At 36.9% G+C, this 20,427-nt stretch overlaps 2 protein-coding genes across 2 annotated transcripts; both read right to left on the bottom strand.

Annotated features, from left to right (window-relative positions):
* Nucleotides 1-8,249: 8,249 nt before the first annotated feature.
* On the bottom strand, nt 8,250-10,218 carry LOC113322111 (protein FAF-like, chloroplastic). The gene is made up of 2 exons (XM_026570134.1): nt 10,071-10,218; nt 8,250-9,899 (listed from the first exon to the last, which is right to left on the bottom strand). The coding sequence occupies exon 2, from the start codon at nt 9,860-9,862 to the stop codon at nt 8,426-8,428; it is 1,437 nt and encodes a 478-aa protein (XP_026425919.1). The 5' UTR covers nt 9,863-9,899; nt 10,071-10,218; the 3' UTR covers nt 8,250-8,425.
* A 7,087-nt stretch (nt 10,219-17,305) lies between these two features.
* LOC113322102 (protein FAF-like, chloroplastic) lies at nt 17,306-19,442 on the bottom strand. The gene is made up of 2 exons (XM_026570125.1): nt 19,285-19,442; nt 17,306-19,096 (listed from the first exon to the last, which is right to left on the bottom strand). The coding sequence occupies exon 2, from the start codon at nt 19,065-19,067 to the stop codon at nt 17,556-17,558; it is 1,512 nt and encodes a 503-aa protein (XP_026425910.1). The 5' UTR covers nt 19,068-19,096; nt 19,285-19,442; the 3' UTR covers nt 17,306-17,555.
* Between the last annotated feature and the right edge of the window lie 985 nt (nt 19,443-20,427).

The following is a 20,427-nucleotide window of genomic DNA, read 5'->3' as shown; positions in this document are numbered from 1 at the left end:
GATGAGATACCTCAATTGGGACATGGCATTGGGCACGATGACCCTCCCTGTTGAGTGTGTTCGACAGAAACGAAATTTATACTGACACATTAAGACATATTGTTACAGGAAATAATAAATTAACCATAAATAAAGAGACAAAGTACGACCATAGTAACACAAGTAAGAAATGTCAAGTAACAAGAAAATAACCGATTGGCGACGTAGCACCCCATCAAAGGAAATTGTCAAAAAGATGAAGATGTTAAAACGAATTACAGCCCAACATAAGGAGCACAATAGTAGCGCAACACTACAAAAGACCTACCTATGCCTTTGGCAGAATTGATCCCGAACCATCCTTCTTAGCAGCAGCATCGTCCCGTTTTTTGTCCATGACCTCCTTCACACCTTCATTCACCTTGGCGACGAGCTCAGTATTAAACCTCTCCTTCTCGGCAGCAAGATCCTGAGTCAGTTGGTTCGATGCCGCCTCAGCAGTAGCTACCTTCCCGAGCAGTTGGGTTTCCCTCGCCTTTAGCCGAACAGTCTCTTCCACCAAAGACTTCACTTTCCCTTGCTCAACTGCAAATGAGAAAAGACGGTTAATAACAAGAGCACTAACATCATAACATCCAAATGGAAACAAATATAACACAACATAGCCAACAACACCTTCAACACCTTCAACAACACCTTCAGAAGAGATTAGCTACCTTGCCTATGAAGGATGGTGGACTCGGCATTTATACCATGGCTGACACTCGTGCTTACTGCTACCTTGCTTCTCAAAGCCAAACTACTTCAGTGCAGAAAGCGATCCTTGGGAATTTTTTCTCAAAGGACAAAGGTTCAGCTTATCAGTTGGCTCTTCAGACCTTCACTCAGGTATGTGGATTACCGTCTACTTACTGTGTCGATGAAACTGCCCCCCCTTCCATGCATTTCTTGGCAGTTGTTTATTTTGATGCAGTTAAGAAGCAAATCCCAAACCAATTTCATATGTCTGAAAGATATTCTATCTTATGGCAATGCAATCGTGTGAAGCATGCACAAGACTATCTTTTGGCGGTGCCCATTAGTGGGCTCAATCAATGTCTTGGACCTAGATAATTTAGAGTTGTGCTTTGCTATCACATTGGTATTCCTTTGTTTGGTGAGAATAGTCTATGTTCAAGTTGTAACAAGCCTATGGACACTTTCGGTGATCATGCGCTTCATTGTGCTAAAGATATTGGGTATAAGTTTCGCCATGATATTGTCCGTGATGTTGTCTTTGACATTTTCTGCAAAGCCAATGTACCTGCGCGCAAGGAAATTTCTCTCGGTCTTCAGACAGATGATGGTAGAGATTTAAAACTTGCTGATATTCTTGTTCTTAACTGGGAAAATGGGCAAGACTTTGTATGGATGTTACAGGTGTCTATCCATTCACTGTTGATGGTGTTCGCTCCTTCGCTCCTGGTAAGGCTATTTCTGGTGCGGTTTCACGTAAACGTACCAAATATCTGGACAAATGTGCTGCACATGGCTATGGATTGGGTGTTTTAGCTTTGTCTACTTTAGGGGAACTTGGTGAGGATACTCTCGTTCTTTTCAAGCGTATAAGGAATTTTTTGGTTAGTAATGACGCTAGTAGTGGTTTAGGTAGTTTTATTTTTCATCGTTTAGATGTTGCTATTCAAAGAGGAGTTGGGGCCCAACTTGTCGCTAGGTTACCTACCAAAAGTTCTGTGTAATTTTTTTTATAATTACTATTAAAATTTTTATTATTAACTCTATTGAAACTTTGAATATTTAGAAGTTTGAATAAACTTATTTTGTATAAAAAAAAAAAACATTGTGTATCACGTGAAAAAGAGAGAAAACAAGAGAGGAAATGACACTTTAAATATTTTAATACTTTTGATAAATAAAGATCAAACTAAATTCTTTTTTATTGGTGGACCAAACTGATTTGGGACCACCTAAAATAAAACTAAACTGAAATTTTCCCTAAATAAACAGGTTCTACCTAGATGTGGATTGATTCAACCTAGTTGTAGATGAGTTTGTTTTTCGGTTGCGAAGAACAAACACATTTCCTAGCATTAAGTTGTGGGTTCGACCCAGCCGCAGATGGATTCAATTATGAAGACCAAAGACATTTCCTTGCCGTAAATACATGGGTATATTCTTCGGTTACGAAGAACACTCATTTGGTCGATTTAATCGGCTAGGACAGACTGAGAAAGAATACCTTTCTTTTGTTTGGATTAGGTTAATGTTAGGGATGATAATACAGTAATGTAATTAGTCGTTTGCCCTGCTACTAGGACACCTCTGATCCCATTTCCTATGCAGATTGCAGAATAATTCTCTTCAGCATTGTTGCAGACTTGTGGCCCATAAGAACATCCCGCTGTTATATCTTCTTCTTCAAGGCCCAGTTACATCCACTATAGTATCATCATTAGAGGCCCGCCTCTCTTATGTTCCTTATAATTCACATCATCTTTCTTGGAAAAAGCTTTACTGCCAAGCTCTGAAGTTCTCCACACCCAGAAGCCTTGTCTACAAACAGATTCGAACCCGACTCCGACATGCCTTCTTTATCTTTAAAATTGTGATGTAAAAAAAGAAGAAAAAAGGTATACTATCAAGGTTCGTGAACAACTTGCTTGCTGGATACTTTTGCTAGACAGTGCTACACCACCTGATTGCTAAACCTAGAAAAAATGGGCATATGTTTCTAATTTTTTGAATTATCGACCCAAAATAAACTAGATAGTTTAAAGGTGTAAAGCGGGTTGTGCGAGCACAACACGCTTAAATTTGAGCTCAGTCCAGCCCAGCATGGCACAACACGTTAGCTTTATGGGACGGGCTGGATTTGATTAGTTGGCACAGTAGCGCAGCACAACATGCGGTAAGGATAATCACGTGGCACGACACAGCACAACACGTTATGAAAGCACGTCATAATATGTATAAGATACTACACAACATGGCACAATACAACACATTCAGTGTATATTTCACAAAAAAACCTTTATTCTAATCAGTTCATGACATCTTATTATCGTTATGTTGACTTATTTTTATAATAACACATATAATACATAAATATTCGGAAAACATTTATATTGGAAATATAAAATAAATGTGTCCGGCACGGCGCATCACAGCACAGCACGGCACAACACGTCTATTTATCTGGTATAACCCGGCACAACACGCCTTCTAACACGGCACGTCATAATCTCTGACACAGCACAGCACGGCACATAGCACGCTAAGCACGTGATTTCGTGGACTGAGTTGTGCTGGGCCGGCACGTTTTACACCTCTAAGATAATTACCTTAAATTCAACAACTTTGTAGTCCTTGTTCCTGTAGTACGTGGGTAACAATACTAATGACCTGATCACTTTGAAACCTATCAGTACCAAGTGGAGCTCCTTGCTCATGTTCCCTCCTTTTTTTTTTTTTTTTTTTTTCTTTTAATATATTTCCTGTTTTCAAAAAAATAAAAACTTGTTAATACCAGGTACTTCATCTTCATCGATCAACACTAAATAAACAACTTTGCAATTTTGGGTGGATTATATCATCTTGCATTCTTGCTTTTTTCAACTGGTTCATGGACAACCACATATATATTTCAACAAAAGTGCAAGAAATTAAGCATGTTTAAAATGGCAAACATAAATAGACCACAACCGACAACTTTTATACGGATGGTGCACGATAAAAGTTTCATCAACGAAAATTCCTATGCCCCCCAAAACCACAAGCTTACTTAGCAATAAAGTTAAAACACAAAAGATTATAGCTTTGCTCCAAAAATTTAGAAGGTTAGTTCCTTAATGCGATCCACAGACAAAACATGGCGTGATTGAAAGTCAAAAATTGTCATCAAATCTCCTAAAAGAAGATTTTGAGAAAATACACTTGTCTCTCCTCGAGTTAACAACATCATGTTTAAGAGACTAGAAACTTGAAAAGATATATGCACATGTTTATCCAGATAGTCAGTTAAGAACACTGTTTTACAGGACGGCAAGGCCCAATTGGTTCTCTCCTGCAACGCTATCCAACAGACTTATGAGAGTTCTATGTAGTATGTACACAGTACACTCCCATTAAGCTAATCAAACTTTCTCCCTCCCCCGTCAAAAGAAAGATTCTTAGACTAAGTCTTATGAACTAGATTGAGTTTCTAGATTAGCCAAAAGGTGTTGCAATTCAACAAAAAAAATGTTATCTATTTGTTAACACTAGTTCTCTCCGATATGTGAGCTCATCTGTAACAACAGCAGATGCTCTGGCACAAGCCTAAAGCACAAGATTCTAACTTATTGCAATGAGAATAAAATTCACATAAATCAGTCTGCAAGTACAGTCTAAGTAGATAGAAGTTTGATAGGCAGAAATGAAGCTAATAGAAATAACAATAGATGGATACCCCCTCCTAGAGGAAAATTAAAGTTTAACTTTGATGCTTCTATTTTACCTGATCATACTATTGCTGGTATTATTGTAATCATAAGAGATTTTACAGGAAGGATGGCGGAAGCCTGGACGCTGGTAGAAAGAGCCAGAGATGTAGCTCAAGCTGAAGCTGAAGCAGTGGCAGTGCTTAAAGCTTTACAGTGGATTGTCCAGTTGCAGATTCAGAATGTCATAGTGGAGGGAGACAATAAAGAAGTCATGGAAAGTGTTAGTGGTCCTCAAATTACTACCAGATGGGAGGATGCTAATATTATAGATTGTCAACATCTAGTTAAGAGTTTAAGACATGTTCAAGTTTGTTTTAGAAATAGGAAATGCAACCAAGTAGCTGATCTACTTGCTAAGTTTGCCAGAAATAACAATTGTACTAGGAAATGGAGTTCTGAACTCCCTTTGTGTGTTGAATCTAGATTAGAGAGTGAAAGAGGAGTGATGTAATGCCTTTGGCTTTCCTTTGAGCTTAATGAAAATCTTTCAAGTTTTTCTTTCAGAAAAAAAAAATAACAACTAGTAACGAGATAGTTGCGCTGAACAAGGACGTATCTAAGTGCAGGCACACTTAGGCACGTGCCCATATTAAAATTCGCTAAAAGATCTACACTTCTAAGTATTTAGTACAAATATTTTCATTTTGTTATCCTAAAAATCTTTTTTAGATTTTCCTACCATCCAAATAAAAATTCTCTCTAGATTTTAGGTGACAAAGTAACGAGTTTACCTCTACCTTCCTATCTTTTGCTACCAGTTTATAAGACTTTCTGGTTAGCATAATTAAAGAGTGTTGTTGTCTTGTTCATATAAAAAGAAGTAAAAAAAAAAATGCCGTATCGACTAACTTCATTACAGTTACCAATTAAGTATCCTTTGTAATTACATAGCAATTTTTTAAATAGATCATTTGAAGTGTTCGAGCTCATATACAAAAAAAAAATAGATCATTTGAAGGGTTCGAGCTCATATACAAAAAGATTGGCCTAGTGATACGCTCTTTTGGTTTAAAAAAGTCTTGTTTTTTTTTTTTTTTTTCATTTTTTTTATCTCTTACCGGTAGCTATTTGGTATATAATATAAAAGTGTCTCTACTAACATAAAGTTCTGGATCCGCCGTTGATGCTGAATGGGTCAGTGCAGCAAAAATTACCTTTTCGTAGAATGACTCAACGCAGGGAAGAATATACCAGGATGTCCACGATGAATGGACACACGCGCAACGTTGGGCACTGAACCATACAACTAGGGTTGCACATACCCTACTCATATCCGCCAACCCTACCCTACCCGTCAGTTTTTTAACCGTATCCTACCCTATCCACTATTTGGCGGGTAGGGTGGTGGGTAAAGACTTTTTTAACTGCCAGTAAACGGGTAGGGTGGCGGGTATAGGCCATATCCTACCCACCCTATCTAGGAGTGCACATACCTTATCCATACCCGCCAACCCTACCCTACCCGCCAGTTTTTTAATCGTAACCTACCCTATCCATTATTTGGCGGGTAGGGTGGCGGGTAAAGATTTTCTTAACCGCCAGTAAACGGGTATGGTGACGGGATAGGCCATATCCTACCCACCCTACCCGTTCTGCAGCCCTACATACAACACCGACAGTTTGAACACAAATCTCTTTTTTTTTTTTTTTTTTCCCTTAAGCGTTTAAAATTTCTTATAGCTTTGTTCTATTAGTGTACTGTACACCACTTGTGTCCAAATTTCTTTGATGGTCGGGCAAATGAGTTGAAAAATGTAGACTCCACGTGATGTCAGCCACCTATTGACCACTTTTCACCTACTGATTAATGAGTTCCTTATTTAAATCCTAGTTAGTAAGTTCGCGAATGATTCGCGAATCATTCGCGAATTTTTCCGTATCACGAATTTTACCGTCTTATTCGTGTACGTTTGCAACTCCGAACCCAAGTCGCGTATTATGTGGCATTCCCGGATTATTCGCGAACCGTTCACGAATTTTACGTATTCCGAATGATACGTCCGCTTAATTCGCCATAAATTCTTTAGCTTTTACTTTTCAAAGACTCCACTTTTTGGGCTTTACTGCCTTCCGAGCATACACGACCGAATATTAGACGTGTTGTAATTTTTATGAAACAAAAACGACTGAAGAGATTTGAAGGTGAAGGTGAGAGAGATCTCAAACTCACTAACCAAGCATCTAAACCACCATACGACGTCCTCTTGGATAACTAATGTTGTATATATTATTAATATCATCATATTAAGTTTATTTTTTCTTTAAATAACTCACACATATGCATAAAAATTGGTTTATGACCTTATAAATACAAATTATTTGTTATATATAGATACCGAATTTTCAGAGCCGAACTCACATTTATAAATCGAATTATACACGTACGTATGCCGTTCCGAATTACTGACGAATCACGTCCCGTTGACCGAATTTTGGACCGAATCTGGATTTTACAAAACCGTATAATACTCGTACGTTTGCCGTTCCGTACGTTTACCGAATCCCGAATTGCTAACTAGGATTTAAATAGGCTGTTAAACTAATGAGCTTTGAATTTTGGGATATGGATAGAGAGACCAGTTCATTCATTTTGTACGTCTCTGCGCTGAATGATTGTACGCTGAAAAGTGCAAAATGTTTTTATGCTGAATGGTTTTGTGCGGCTTCGCTCTTTGGTTCCACGACCAACATGCTAAATTAGAACTACCCTATGATTTAGGAGGTTATCCTAACTGCCGTGGATTGTTAATCTAGCCGCTAGATTATCACATTATATGACTAAGCCTTAATAGCATGTTTGGATATCGAGAACATAAGTCGATTCTAAAAATCATAAGTAACTTTAAGATTTTGTCGTCAAATTAAATTTTTATTTTTTGATTTGATTAACTCGGAAAGTAATTTCTCAAAGTATATCAGGACACCCTGTAAAGGGCGTACACACGCTTCACGTGTCAGGTTTCCCCAAACCCTCACACTTGATTTGCGGTGCAGTTAGGATGTGGTCGGACCACATACTTCACTCTTTAAATATTGACATGTCATTTAAAGTAGAAAAAAATTTAAAAACTAATTTTATTACACAATTATTTATCTTTTTTATTTTTTTAACTTCCTATTTTTTCTCAAAAAGTAGAGCTGCTGAGGGGATTTGGAAGGGGCGGGCATTTTAGTTAGATATGTGTCAAAAATAAAGAGAAGCCACATCGTAGCCGGAACGCTTGATTTGTAGGGTATGGGTTTTTTGACACACTTTTAAGAACTGATATTTCTGTTCCTAATGTATTATGTACGGTTTGCAGTGGCTGGTTTTCTTGTGAATTTAGGAATGGAAATCTTCATTCATAATGTGTTCAGCAATTATGTGTTCAAGGTTTTACGGTGAGAGATATTTGGGACCAAACTCAGTTTACACTATAGGGGAGGTATCGTTGTTACAAAAAATGATGTTACTAACATTTAGGGACACACTCCTACGTTACTAATTATGCGGAGTTCTGGCAGCAATTTACAAGCGTCCCTAATTATACGGTCAGGATGAAAAGTGCAAACGGGAATTAATCTGATGGCCGTATATTTTATGGAATCTACCGGACAGCTCTGGGTGTCAGGTCAATCTATCCCCCGGCTGAGATCATTCCAAGTCACAAATAATTGATTCTGTTATTGGTCATTCCTTAGCCCCTTTGAAGAGTAAAGTTGAGTTTTTTTTTTTTTGGCCTTTAGTGTTCTTGTAGAGTTGAAAATTTAATTTGCAAAAATGATCTCCAACATGATAAATTAGGTAAATACAACAATATTTTTATTTATTTTTGTGAACAACACACATACTGCAGAAGTCTCATTCACAAATTACAGCGCCCCATTTGTTATTATTTTATTACAAATGTTTGACACCCAGGCACTATTATTACATAGACCATATACATACACTCTGCATCATATAATATAATACTAGGTAGTAATTAAGATGCGGCAATGCAAAATGGTGCCAAAACTAAAGATCTCCTTAGTTCAGGTTTGCAGTAAGCTGGAACTATCAAATGTAGATCAACTATCAGCTTTTCTCCATTACTGTTCTGTTTCTCCTCCTTGTAATCTTTTTCTCCTCCTTTTGTTGTTGTTGTTGAGTCCTTAACAAAGAGATTGTTACTATTACAGTAATTATTCTTACTGACTAAGAGAATACTTCTGTTGTTGTTGTAGTAAGTATTTTTGGTGTTGGGCAGTGATTGTTGGTTAAGTGAATCGTAAATTCCACCGATTGAGGATGTCTCCTTTCGCAAAAAATACTCAAACCTGTTGAAACAAGAAGCCCCTACTGCTGCCTCCGGGGTGGATATTCGTGCTGGTGCTTCTTCCGCTGCGGCTAATGTTGGTGTTAATATTGGAAGTGACGACAATGACCAAGTTGTAGTGTGATTCCTGTTGTTTGTCAGACCAGTAAACTTATTCACCATCAATGCTGATCTGTGAACATTCGTCACACCAGCTGGCTGCAGCTTTAGAGCTCTAGTAGTACTGGTCATTTTCAACACAATCCCTTTGTTTTCTTCTTTATTAATTATAGATTCTTCAATCTCATTACCAGGACTACATTCGAATTCTACTTCGTCATCGGTTTCGAAACCATCATTTTCATTGTCGAAAGATTCTGATTTGGATTCTGGGATAGGTGTAGTGAAAGTTAAAACGAGGCGACCGTCTTGACGTTGAGCACTGAAGCAGTTTTGAGAAGCAGGAACAGAGACAGCTTCAATAACTAATCTTCCATCTTTACGATGAGTATTCATTTGAATACCTCCTCCTGGCCTAGAGAGTGAATTAAGTGGTGGTGGGAAAGATCTGGGAATTACTGATGTGGAGGTTTTCTTACTGTAATTCAAAACTTTGACTACTACTACTACTTCTTGGATTGCTTCTGCTTCTATTACTTCTTGAATCTCTTCGTGTTCTTCTTCAGTATCAGAAAGACCAATGACCGAAGGGGGGTAACCATCAGAGCCGGATTCAGAACCTAAGTTTTCAGTACAAATCTCAAGGCTTTTAAGAGATAAACAACTCTTGGATTTTTTGACAAGAGGATGAACGTAAGGAGGTGGAAGAGATGATGGGTTTTGAATTGGAATTGAAGACCAAATATCAAACTGTTCTGGTTGTTTAGATAAATCATTCTTTTGCTCAATATCTTCCTGATCAATATGGATTTCATCAGATGGTGAAAACACAATTGGAGAAGAAATGTCGACAGCTGAAAGTGTCCTTCTCAATGAACGGGCACCAGCAGCAGTTCTGGTTTTGGATTGTTGACATTCAAATCCTCCTAGAATTAATCCAATTCCTTGGAAGGGTTGTTCACTTGGTGACACTTGGATTACACAAGTAGTAGTAGCACTTGACATATTGAAGAAACTTGTTTTAAGGTTGTAGTATATCACTCTGGAAAGGAAAGAAAATGAGAACATTGTTAACATAAAAATTCAGTTCCGCCGTAGTTCGGACTTCAGATGTCTCTCTGGTACAGTGGTACGTGTGTGAAGTACGAAACTCTTTAGCAGTGTGAAATTTAAACCAAAAATGAAAGTAAAGTACATAATCTAACTTGTTTACCTGAAATAACAATGAAGAAGCTATGTATACAAGCAAGCATCCAACGATGAAATTTAAAGCTCAATTTTAGAATTGAGCTTTAAATAGTTGAGTTTGTACCAATGACTGTATGGAGTTTGAAGTGATTTAAAAAAAATAGATTGAGATAGAAGAGAATGATGGATAATAGATTTAGGATGAGAGGAGTGGAGTGGGTATTTGTAGCCGAAGAAAGAAGGTATATGCCCACTTCCCACCCTAGTAAGCAATTCGGGATTCGGCAAACGTACAGAACGACAAACGTACGAGTATTATACGGTTTTGTAAAATCCAAATTCGGTCCAAAATTCGGTCAGACGTGATTCGTCAGTAATTCGGAACGGATACGTACGTGTATAATTCGATTTATAAATGTGAGTTCGGCTCTGAAAATTCGGTATTTATATATAACAAATAATTTGTATTTATAAGGTCATAGACCAATTTTTATGCATATGTGTGAATTATTTTACAAAAAAATAATCTTAATATGATGATATTAATAATATATACAACATTAGTTATCCAAGAGGACCTCGTATGGTGGTTTAGATGCTTGGTTAGTGAGTTTGAGATCTCTCTCACCTTCACCTTCAAATCTCTTCAGTCGTTTTTGTTTCATAAAAATTACAACACGTCTAATATTCGGTCGTGTATGCTTGGGAGGCAGTAAAGCCCAAAAAATAGAGTCTTTGAAAAGTAAAAGCTAAAGAACTTATGGCGAATTAAGCGGACGTATCATTCGGGATACGTAAAATTCGTGAACGATTCGCGAATAATCCGGGAATGCCACATAATACACGACTTGGGTTCGGAGTTGCAAGCTTACACGAATAAGACGGTAAAATTCGTGATACGGAAAAATTCGCAAATGATTCGCGAATCATTCGCGAACTTACTAACGAGGCTTCCCACCACCATGAAACAAAAAGAAAAACAAATACCTTTTTATCGTTATGGTAAATTAATACCTTTTTAATTAATATTCGGAAGGAAGAAAAAAGATCCCAAAGTCTGTTGGATATTTACGGATGGAAGAAAAAAATCCTAGAGTCTGTTGGATATTTTCATGCTACTTGCTTCTTAGTGCTTGTTCTTTAAAAGAGAGAAGAATAATGTATAGTATGTGGTGGTACGTAACATTATCTAGAAAAAATTAGAGTAGAGGAGCTTTGCCTCTTTTACTCTGTATACTTATCTCTATGTACTTATCTTTCTCCTGTGACTACTCGCTGATCCATGAGGATGAGGACCGATACCTCTTCCTAATTCTATCTACTGAATCATCCTGATCCCCTTAACCAAAAGGTAGTGATGTAGATCGATGAAAAAACTCAAACCCTCATGCAATAGATCCTCTTGTGTTGCTTTGGGATCTAGACATGTAACAATTGAAATATTTGGATCATGCGCCATTTAAGGATTTACTCGAATTGAAATATTTGGATCATGCGCCATTTAAGGATTTACTCGAATAACATTGTGTGTCCTTTTGAGGACATGTTAGAGCTCACAATACCAGTGAGTTTAGCGTGCCAGCGGGGTGGCGTCGGGGGTGAGCATTTGGCCCGTAACCCGTGGATTTAACCGGACCAACCATATTTTTGCGGATCGATGCCCGGACCGTTTACTAATAGATTGGATGCGACTAGAACTTTTGAAATCCAACTAATTACGGTGGGTTCGGATGCATCTTTGAAAAATCCGTTGGACATCCATACCTGTTAGACTAATGATATTTATATAGTTTTTAGAAAATATGTAGATAATTTAGAAATTATTAAGGTGTTTGCTTGGACTTTTGTCCATGACACTTTTATATTTAATACAATGTGTAGATTTTCTTAGAAGTCATCTACGTTGGTTTTATTTTTTATTATAAATTTTAACTAAAACAAATCCATTGAATTATCCGTATCAAATCCATTCATCCGTGCATCCATTTTATGCAAATTCGTTGGATTAGATGGGGATGTCAAATTTGAAATTCGTAGTAAATTGGATTGGATGCGGATGAGGTAAAAACCGGTCCATACCGGCCCATGCTCACACCTAGGTGGCGCCATTGATGATCAATAGGAAGAATCCATGAGAGGCCCAAAATCAAATAACTGAATCCGTTATCATTACTAGAGGCCCACATAACAAAATTTGAGAGCTGAATTTGTGTGTTTAACTGTTTATTCATTCATTTCTTTCCTAAAGGATAGCATAAGAAGGTAACAACTTCATATTTTTCCCTAGCAAGCTATAAAGTTGTCCACAAGCCTTGAAGACAAACAAAATCCAATTTATAGCTAGATTCACCTAGTTGGTAAATTCGTGAATTATAACCGTATGAATCCCAAATCCGTCTGTATTGTCCTTGACCATATTATCATCGTTACATTTGGAAATCCGATTTAATTTTGCGAATTTCTAGCATAAAACAAGTTATACGCGTATTTACGAATTACTGAATTGTGTCTATATTATGCCTTGTCACGTCATCACTAAATTAATATTCTCTATCACATTTTTGACTTTTAAAATCTTACATATACCAATTGAAGCCCAATGTCACCTATGTACGTGTTACTTGTTGATTATATTGCATTATCATATGTATAATTCGTTCAAATCATAATAAGTAAGGCTAGATTATGTTAAAAATAATCTTTTAATAGATTAATCATAAAATCATAACTATGTGTCCGAATTTATATCTCTGAAACGAATTCTACATGTACATATGTCGTATGGTATCGAATTATCTCCAAACCGCAAATTGTTCTCCAATAGCAAACCGTATATAAATTCTGCTAAAATAAATAATACCCGTACATATTTCGTCCCAAACTTTGCCTAACCACAAATGACCAACTAAGAGCCGCAAAAGAAGAATGATGGTCTACACAGGTTTCCAATTATTATATGGAAAGGGATCCAACATACAACCCGAATTCGACCGGATGGACGCTATCATTTATTTATTCATTTATTTTTATCTCCTAAATGTTAAGAAAATTTGCAATTTTGGGTACAAAATTTTTTCATTTATTTATTTATTTTGAATGGAAAAGGCTCGCTGTTATAAATGGATATATGCTTTGTAACGGGTTTTTAGTAAAAAATCAGCGGTTCTCTCTCTCCTTTTTCTCACTCCTTCTTCTTGTTTTTCTTCTTCAAAAAAATCATCAACAACCCTTTTCTGGTCAGATCTGGTCCATTTTGTACTGGATCCGAACATATATCTTCATTATTTTATCTACTTTTTTGAGGTCTATCTTTGCTTTAACGGTAAATCTTGGTTAGTGGGTTGGGTTTTAAGATCAATAATGATGCTCTCCAACGACAAAATTCTGATCTTTATTGTCTCCGCCGACGAAATCTTCATCTGGATCTTCATCATCAACTTATTCGGTGATGGAATCTTCACCACTAGTTACAAAGAGATTTGAACAAATCACTCCTATTATGGGAGCACATCTTTCTAAATAATAAAACAAACTAAATGGTTGGAATTTAATTTTGAGAATAATCACTCTTTCTCCGATTTAATCGGATTTTATTCATACTTGTATTTGTCTTACTCTGAAAATCCTTTCCTTTCTCTTGTCGGATTTCTCGGTATTGTACTTTTACAGTATTTTCTTGTTACTTTGTATTTTCTTATCTTCAATATTAAACTCATTTACACCTCAAATATCCATTAATAAACAGATTCCTTGTTTATAAGAAAAAAAGGAATAATATATTAATAATCAACCCAAATGGCTTAATTATCCCCCGAAACTGAGGATCGAGAATGATCCAACGGATTATGGTGATCCATTTCTATTCTAGGTGAAACTTTGTATCAAGGAAATCACGTGGGTGTAACATTAAGGGTAAAAGCGAAAACTTAAGGTGCACCAAAATTTTGCATCAGATGGAAATACTCACTTCAAAGATAGAAATTTATTAAAAATATTGGAACCATGTAGTTACCACATTATGAAAAGCGTACATTATTTAAAACAAAAGCGGAAATAAGGGTGAGTATGTATATTCTGAAGCAAGAGTTTTGGGTATTGCAACAAACTTTATTACTGAAGTAATGGCTGTTATAGGAACTGCAGAATGGGCTGTACAGAACAATAAACTAGATATACGTATCAACTCAGACTCTAATGCATCAATAAAGGCTTTCATAACCGGAAGATTACCATGGTTTTGTCAGGTAAAATGGAACATAATAAAAGTGTTATTATGGAGGATTAAATTTGTACATAGTCTGAAAGAGATAAACTTCTCAGCTGATTCTCTGGCAAAGAAAGGTGCAGGTTTGGAGAGAGGTGCAAGTCTTATTTTCACAACAAGACCAAACTTTCTATCTGCTACGGAATCACCTGAGAGAGTTTATTATAGATTTTGCTAGTTGATGGACCTGTGAGCTGTGTATGAGTCATTTTTATGTTTGATGTTGTTGTTATTTTTTTAGTTCTTCTTCTTTTGTTGCTCTTTGAGTTGGGCTTTTGCCTTGTATCTTTTTCTAAATGAGTTAATAAAATTGAATTGTTGTTGTTATTTTTTTAGTTCTTCTTCTTTTGTTGCTCTTTGAGTTGGGCTTTTGCCTTGTATCTTTTTCTAAATGAGTTAAATAAAATTGAATTGATTGAGCAAAAATAAATAAAAATAAAACAAAAGCGGAGATTTACACAAAGGGCATGCGCGAGCTTTGCTCGTCGGGCACCTATCACACTTGATTAGGAGGGGCAGGACTTGAAAACCGCGCATTGACCTAAAGCTAGGTCTTGTCTCCCGGCCCGCTCCTCCGGAAATGTCGGCTCCTAGACATTCAACAACTGTTACATCATCAAAATGTTGGAACGTGTATAAGTTTGTAAGTTTAGTATTTGCTACTCACATAGTAGTCCCTAAGAGCATCCACAGTGGGCGAGTATAACCAAAAATTTGGGATGAGATCGTAACACAGTGTGACGGAGTAAAGATCAAATCCCAACCAAAGATCAAATTCCAGACCAAATATGGTCGCGACCAAATCCCAAATTGTAATATAGTCGGGCGTAAATTTAAAGTACGCTTGTTGCTGGGCGTAAATTTAAAGTACGCTTGTTAACGGGCGTAAACCAAATTTACGTATGTTGGTGGGGCGGAATTTAAATTTACGTTTGTTGCGGGCGTAACATAAATTTACGCCTGATGAGACGGACAACAGAATTCCGCGCGTTGCCAGGCGGACACCAAAATTCCGCCCCTCTCAAACGGACTTTTTTTGATGAAAGAATTCTTCTTCTTCCTTCTTGAATTAGCATTTGTCTGTTAATTAGAAGAAGAATATTGTATTGAGAATGAGTCCAGAAAAGATCAAATGGAGAAAAGGTTAAACGAAAAGATGGCTATAAAAAGGTGCACAGGACAGTGGAGGATGAGTGAGTGGTTGAGAGCATATTTATTAGAAGATGCCACCACGAGATTCATGAGGAAAAGTGGAGATGAGAGTAGGTTACTGACTGTCTGTTTTATATGTCTTTTTTTAGGGTTTTTAATTTTTGTGCCTGCTGTTGATGCTCTCTCTCTTTTGGCAATTTCTTCCAATTGGAGGATTCTTGATTCTATAATTTCTACTCTCTTTCTCTTGCTCCTAAAAGTTCTCATGTACTTTTTCTTTCTGAGAATTTTCTTGCAACTGCTATCAATCCCCTCTATTACAAAAGGCCAAAAACCTAACACATATTCTCTCAGTGGGAGAAGGTTGCACTTGCTCCTCCTCACTCTCAACCCCAATATCTTTTTCTTTCTTTTGTGTGATCATTGTGCCTAAATGGTATCCAGGATGACACATTCTCAATACAATATTCCTCTCTGGGGCGGAAATTTTGGATACGCCCGTCTCAGGCGTAAAAATATTTTACGCCTGACAAATTCATCACGCGGACAGCAGATGTCCGTCCGTACAATTCATCACGCGGACACCAGATGTTCGCCCGTCTGATATCACACGTGCTGTGTGACCGTGTTTAACTCGGGCGGAATTTATTTTTACGTTTCTTCGAGCGGTCATTTGGAATCCGTCTGATCAACGGGCGGAATTTAAGATTCCGCCCCATACGAAACGTAATTTATATTTACGCTCGATAACAGACGTGATTTATATTTACGCCCGTTTGAAACGTAATTTATAATTCCGCGCAGAAATGAAACGTAACTAATACTTCCGCCCGTCTTCATGCGTAAAATTGTTTTACGCGCGACCAAATTTGGTCTTCTCCCCATAACGTCACAATACAGATTAAACTCATATTTAGTCTTTTTTTTTGGTCTTTGATCTTTGAGTTTAGTCGTACCATTGCAGTCGCTCTAAGAACGATAAAGACTTGAAACAGACATTTCTGTTCCTAAACATCTAGCAGACTGTTACATCTTCTAAATGTTAGAACGTGTTTAAGGTTCTTAAGTTTTGTATTTGCTATGTATATAAGTGCCCTAGAATGATAAGTTTCTTGATATATTCACGGTCTCGATTAAAAGCGTTTTTTTTTTCCTCATATGACCGACAAATCACAGTCTAAAATGCGCAAACACTATCTAAATAAGCAACAAATTGCAACACAAAATAGACCACAACCGACAACTTTTATACGGAGGGTGCACGACAAAGTACCAACTAAAGCTTTTCTTATGCAGAAACCCCCACAACCACAAAGTTGCTGGGGGAAGAAACTAAGCAGAAAGCTGATTGATTTAATTTCCACTAGTGTAAATTTAATTAACAATAAGGTTGATTAAAAAAATCATAGTTTTGCTTCCAAGCTCCAAAAATTTAGAAGGGTAATTCCTCAAGCGATTCACAGACAAAACATGACGTGATTGAAATCAAAAGAAAATCAAAAATTGTCTTCAAATCTTCAAAAGAAAAAGTGAAAAAAGATGTTAACATTATGATGTTTAAAAGAATTTAAAACATGAAAAGAAATGCAAGTTGTTTATCCAGAAATGTCAGGTGAGAACACTGTATGTCTGTATCTACCGGCAACCCACTCTCACCTACGATCTCTTCAAACTCGTAAACATAATCAATCGAACTCTCGCAGTATAGCTCTTTCTCATAAGGGGAAAGATGGGATCGGATAATAACATACAGTTATAAGTGGATTGCGGATTCTTTTGTTTTTCATTTTCCTGCAGAGTTGAAATTTGATTTCCCAAAAGTTATCTCAATCATGACAAATTACTTAAATATAATAATAATATTTTTTATTTTTCTTAAATTAAATATCTCATTCACAAATTACAGGTGCTCCCTTTGTTATTTTATAACAATGTTCGACACCCACCAGGCTCTATTATTACATAGAAGACCATATACACATATACTCTTGCATCATATAAATACTAGTAGTAAAAATGTTACTTATTACGCATAAACTCAACAATATAAAGGAAATATCTATAATTAATATATGAAATGATTTTGATGAATTATTAAGATGTGGCAATGCACTGTGGTTCCCAAACTTTCACTAGAGATCTCCTTGGTTCTGGTTTACAGTAAGCTGGAAGTACTATGAGATGTTCGGCAAGATTTTGTCTCTCCAGCTCCTTATAATCTTTCGCTCCTCCTTTTGTTGTTGTTGTTATTGAATCCTTAACAAAGAGATTATTACTATTATTAATATAGTAATTATTCTTACTGCTGGTTAAGAGATTATTGCTGTTGTTGTTGTTGTTGCTGTTGTAAGTATATTTGTTGGCGTTGGGCAGTGATTGTTGATGGTTATGTGAATCACAAATTCCACCGATTGCGGCTGTCTCCTTTCGCCAGCAGTACTCATACCTGTTGAAACATGAACCTTCGACCGCTGCCGCTGCAATAGTTTGTTGTGGTGCTGCAGCTAGTGTTGATGCTGATAATGGAAGTGGCCGTGATAGTACTTCATGACCAAGATTAATCATTGGTCTCTCGAAGTTGTTATTCTTAGACAATGATGACAAAGTTGTGTTGTTTGTCAGACCTATAAACTTATTCATCGCTGATCTGTGAACATTCATCACTCCAGTTGGCTGCAGTTTCTGAAGTACTCTAGTACTACTTGTCATTTCCAATACAATCCTGTCTTCATCTTCTTCGATTATGGGTTCTTCAATCTCATTATCTGGACTAATATCGAATTCTACTTCCTCATCAGTTTCAAAAACATCTTCTCCGTTGTCGTCGAATGATTTGGATTTTGAGATAGGTGAAGCGAAAGTTAGAACAAGACGGCCGTCTTGACGCTGAGAATTGAAGTTGTTTTGAGAAGTCGGAACAGTGACAGCTTCAAGAACTAATCTTCCATCTTTACGATGAGTTTTCATGTGAATTCCCCCTACTACTACTGATTTAGAGAGTGATTTCAGTGGGGGTGGGAAAGATCTAGGAGCTAGTAATGGTGGTGATTGTTTCTTACTATAATTCATCACTACTACTTCCTTAATATCAACTTTGACTAGCTCTGGTGTCTTAGTTTCTTCTACTACTACTTCTTGGATTGCTTCTTCTTCCTCTTCATTAATCTCTTCACGTTCTTCTTCAGTATCGGAAAGACTGACGCTAGAAGGAGGGTAACCATCAGAGCCGGACTCAGAACCTAAGTTTTCAGTACAAATCTCGAGGCTTCTAAGAGATAAACAACTCTTGGATTTTTTGACAAGAGGATGAATATAAGGAGGTGGAAGAGATGATGGTTTTTGAGTTAGAACTGAACTCCAAATATCAAGCTGTCCTTGTTGTTGTTGTTGTTGTTTTTGAGCAAAATCATTCTTTGGTTCGATATCTTGACCAGTAACTCTAGAAGACATGTCAACAGCAGAAAGTGTCCTTCTCAATGAATTAGCACTACTTTCGTATTTTGGTTTTTCATCACATCCAAAGGTTCCTAGAATTGATCCAACTCCTTGGCAGACTTGTTCACTTATGGACATCTGGTTTACACAAGTAATAGTAGCACTTGACATCTTAAGGTACTTTGTCTAATTATATCACTCTGCAAAAGAAAGAAAATGAAAACGTTGTTAATATCAAAAATCAGTTTCCCAGTGCAGATGTATCTCTAATACAGTAGTACCGATATATGAAAACTCTTTACTGGTGTATGTAATTTTTAGTTTTTACCGAAAAGAAAACGTTGTGAAGATACAAATGAAATTAAGGTGAATAAAATAATTTGTTTACCTGAAACAATGATGAAGAAACGTTACAAGCAAGCATCCAAAAGTGAAATTCAAAGCTCAATCTTCAAATTTTTGAGTTTAAAGTGAAGAATTTATGGAGTTGCAAGTGATGAAATTTTAAGGCAGAAAGATGATTGATGGATGGATAGATTTGAGGACGGGAGCTAGTGGTATTTGTAGGTCAAGAAACGGAAGGAACCATTTCCATGGAGCCCACCATCCACACCACCCACCATCAAAAGAAAAAGGAAAATATTTTTAAGCAACATGATTAATAGAGAGGGAAGAATAATGTGTGTGAATATTAACAATGTTATTTGAAAGAGGATCTTTTCCATTATAATGTGAGCATGGAACTCTATCTTCTCATACATGGTTATTGTGAAAAGATGTAAAGCAACTTTTCTTCTTCGAGAAATAAATAAATCATGATATTCACGTTAACAGATTGTGTGTTTTAAATATATTAACCGGCTTCATCATGCGTATTTTTCGAAAGAAGGTCCCGATTGCTAGACCTTTCTGTGTGTAGCGTAGAGGAGTTTTGCCGCTTCTTACCTTACATACTTATCTCTCTTTCTATGAATCCTCACTGAGCCATGAGGTCGAGGATGAGGACACCCTCTTACTAATTCTATCCACTGAGTCATCCTACCCTCAACCAAAAGGTGGTGATGTTGATCGAAGGAATATCAAGCTCACACAGTAAATATTTGTATTTTCGGAAACTTGTTTAGTGCCACGGTGCCACGGTGGCAATCCCTTCGGCGTGCAAGTGGTGTGGCGCTCTGGTACTCCCAAAAATGTTGGCATCTCCTTTGTAAATCGTGTGCTATACCAAGTTTTGATTCTCGGTCAAATTGAGGATTAACCAATTAAATTGCTCGTGCTCTTTATTCCTCATCGACCAATCAATTTTCCGCCAAAAATATTATCTCTTCCGATCAGCTATAGAAAATGTTTCTTTTCCCGTGGACTATCCTGCATTACTAAATTATATATTGCCCCAAAATGATTTAGAAAAATATATTGGCCAGTGAGAATGAGTCAAACCCTAGACATTGGACCACACATAATTATATGTCGGTACCTCTCCTAGACATGTATGGCCACTGAGCATGAGTCAAACTGCAGCCATTGGACA

Source organism: Papaver somniferum, chromosome 1, assembly GCF_003573695.1.
Source record: "Papaver somniferum cultivar HN1 chromosome 1, ASM357369v1, whole genome shotgun sequence".
In the NCBI taxonomy this organism is placed as follows: domain Eukaryota; kingdom Viridiplantae; phylum Streptophyta; class Magnoliopsida; order Ranunculales; family Papaveraceae; genus Papaver; species Papaver somniferum.
Note: the sequence above shows the minus strand (reverse complement) of the source record. Positions and strands in the feature narration are given on the sequence as shown.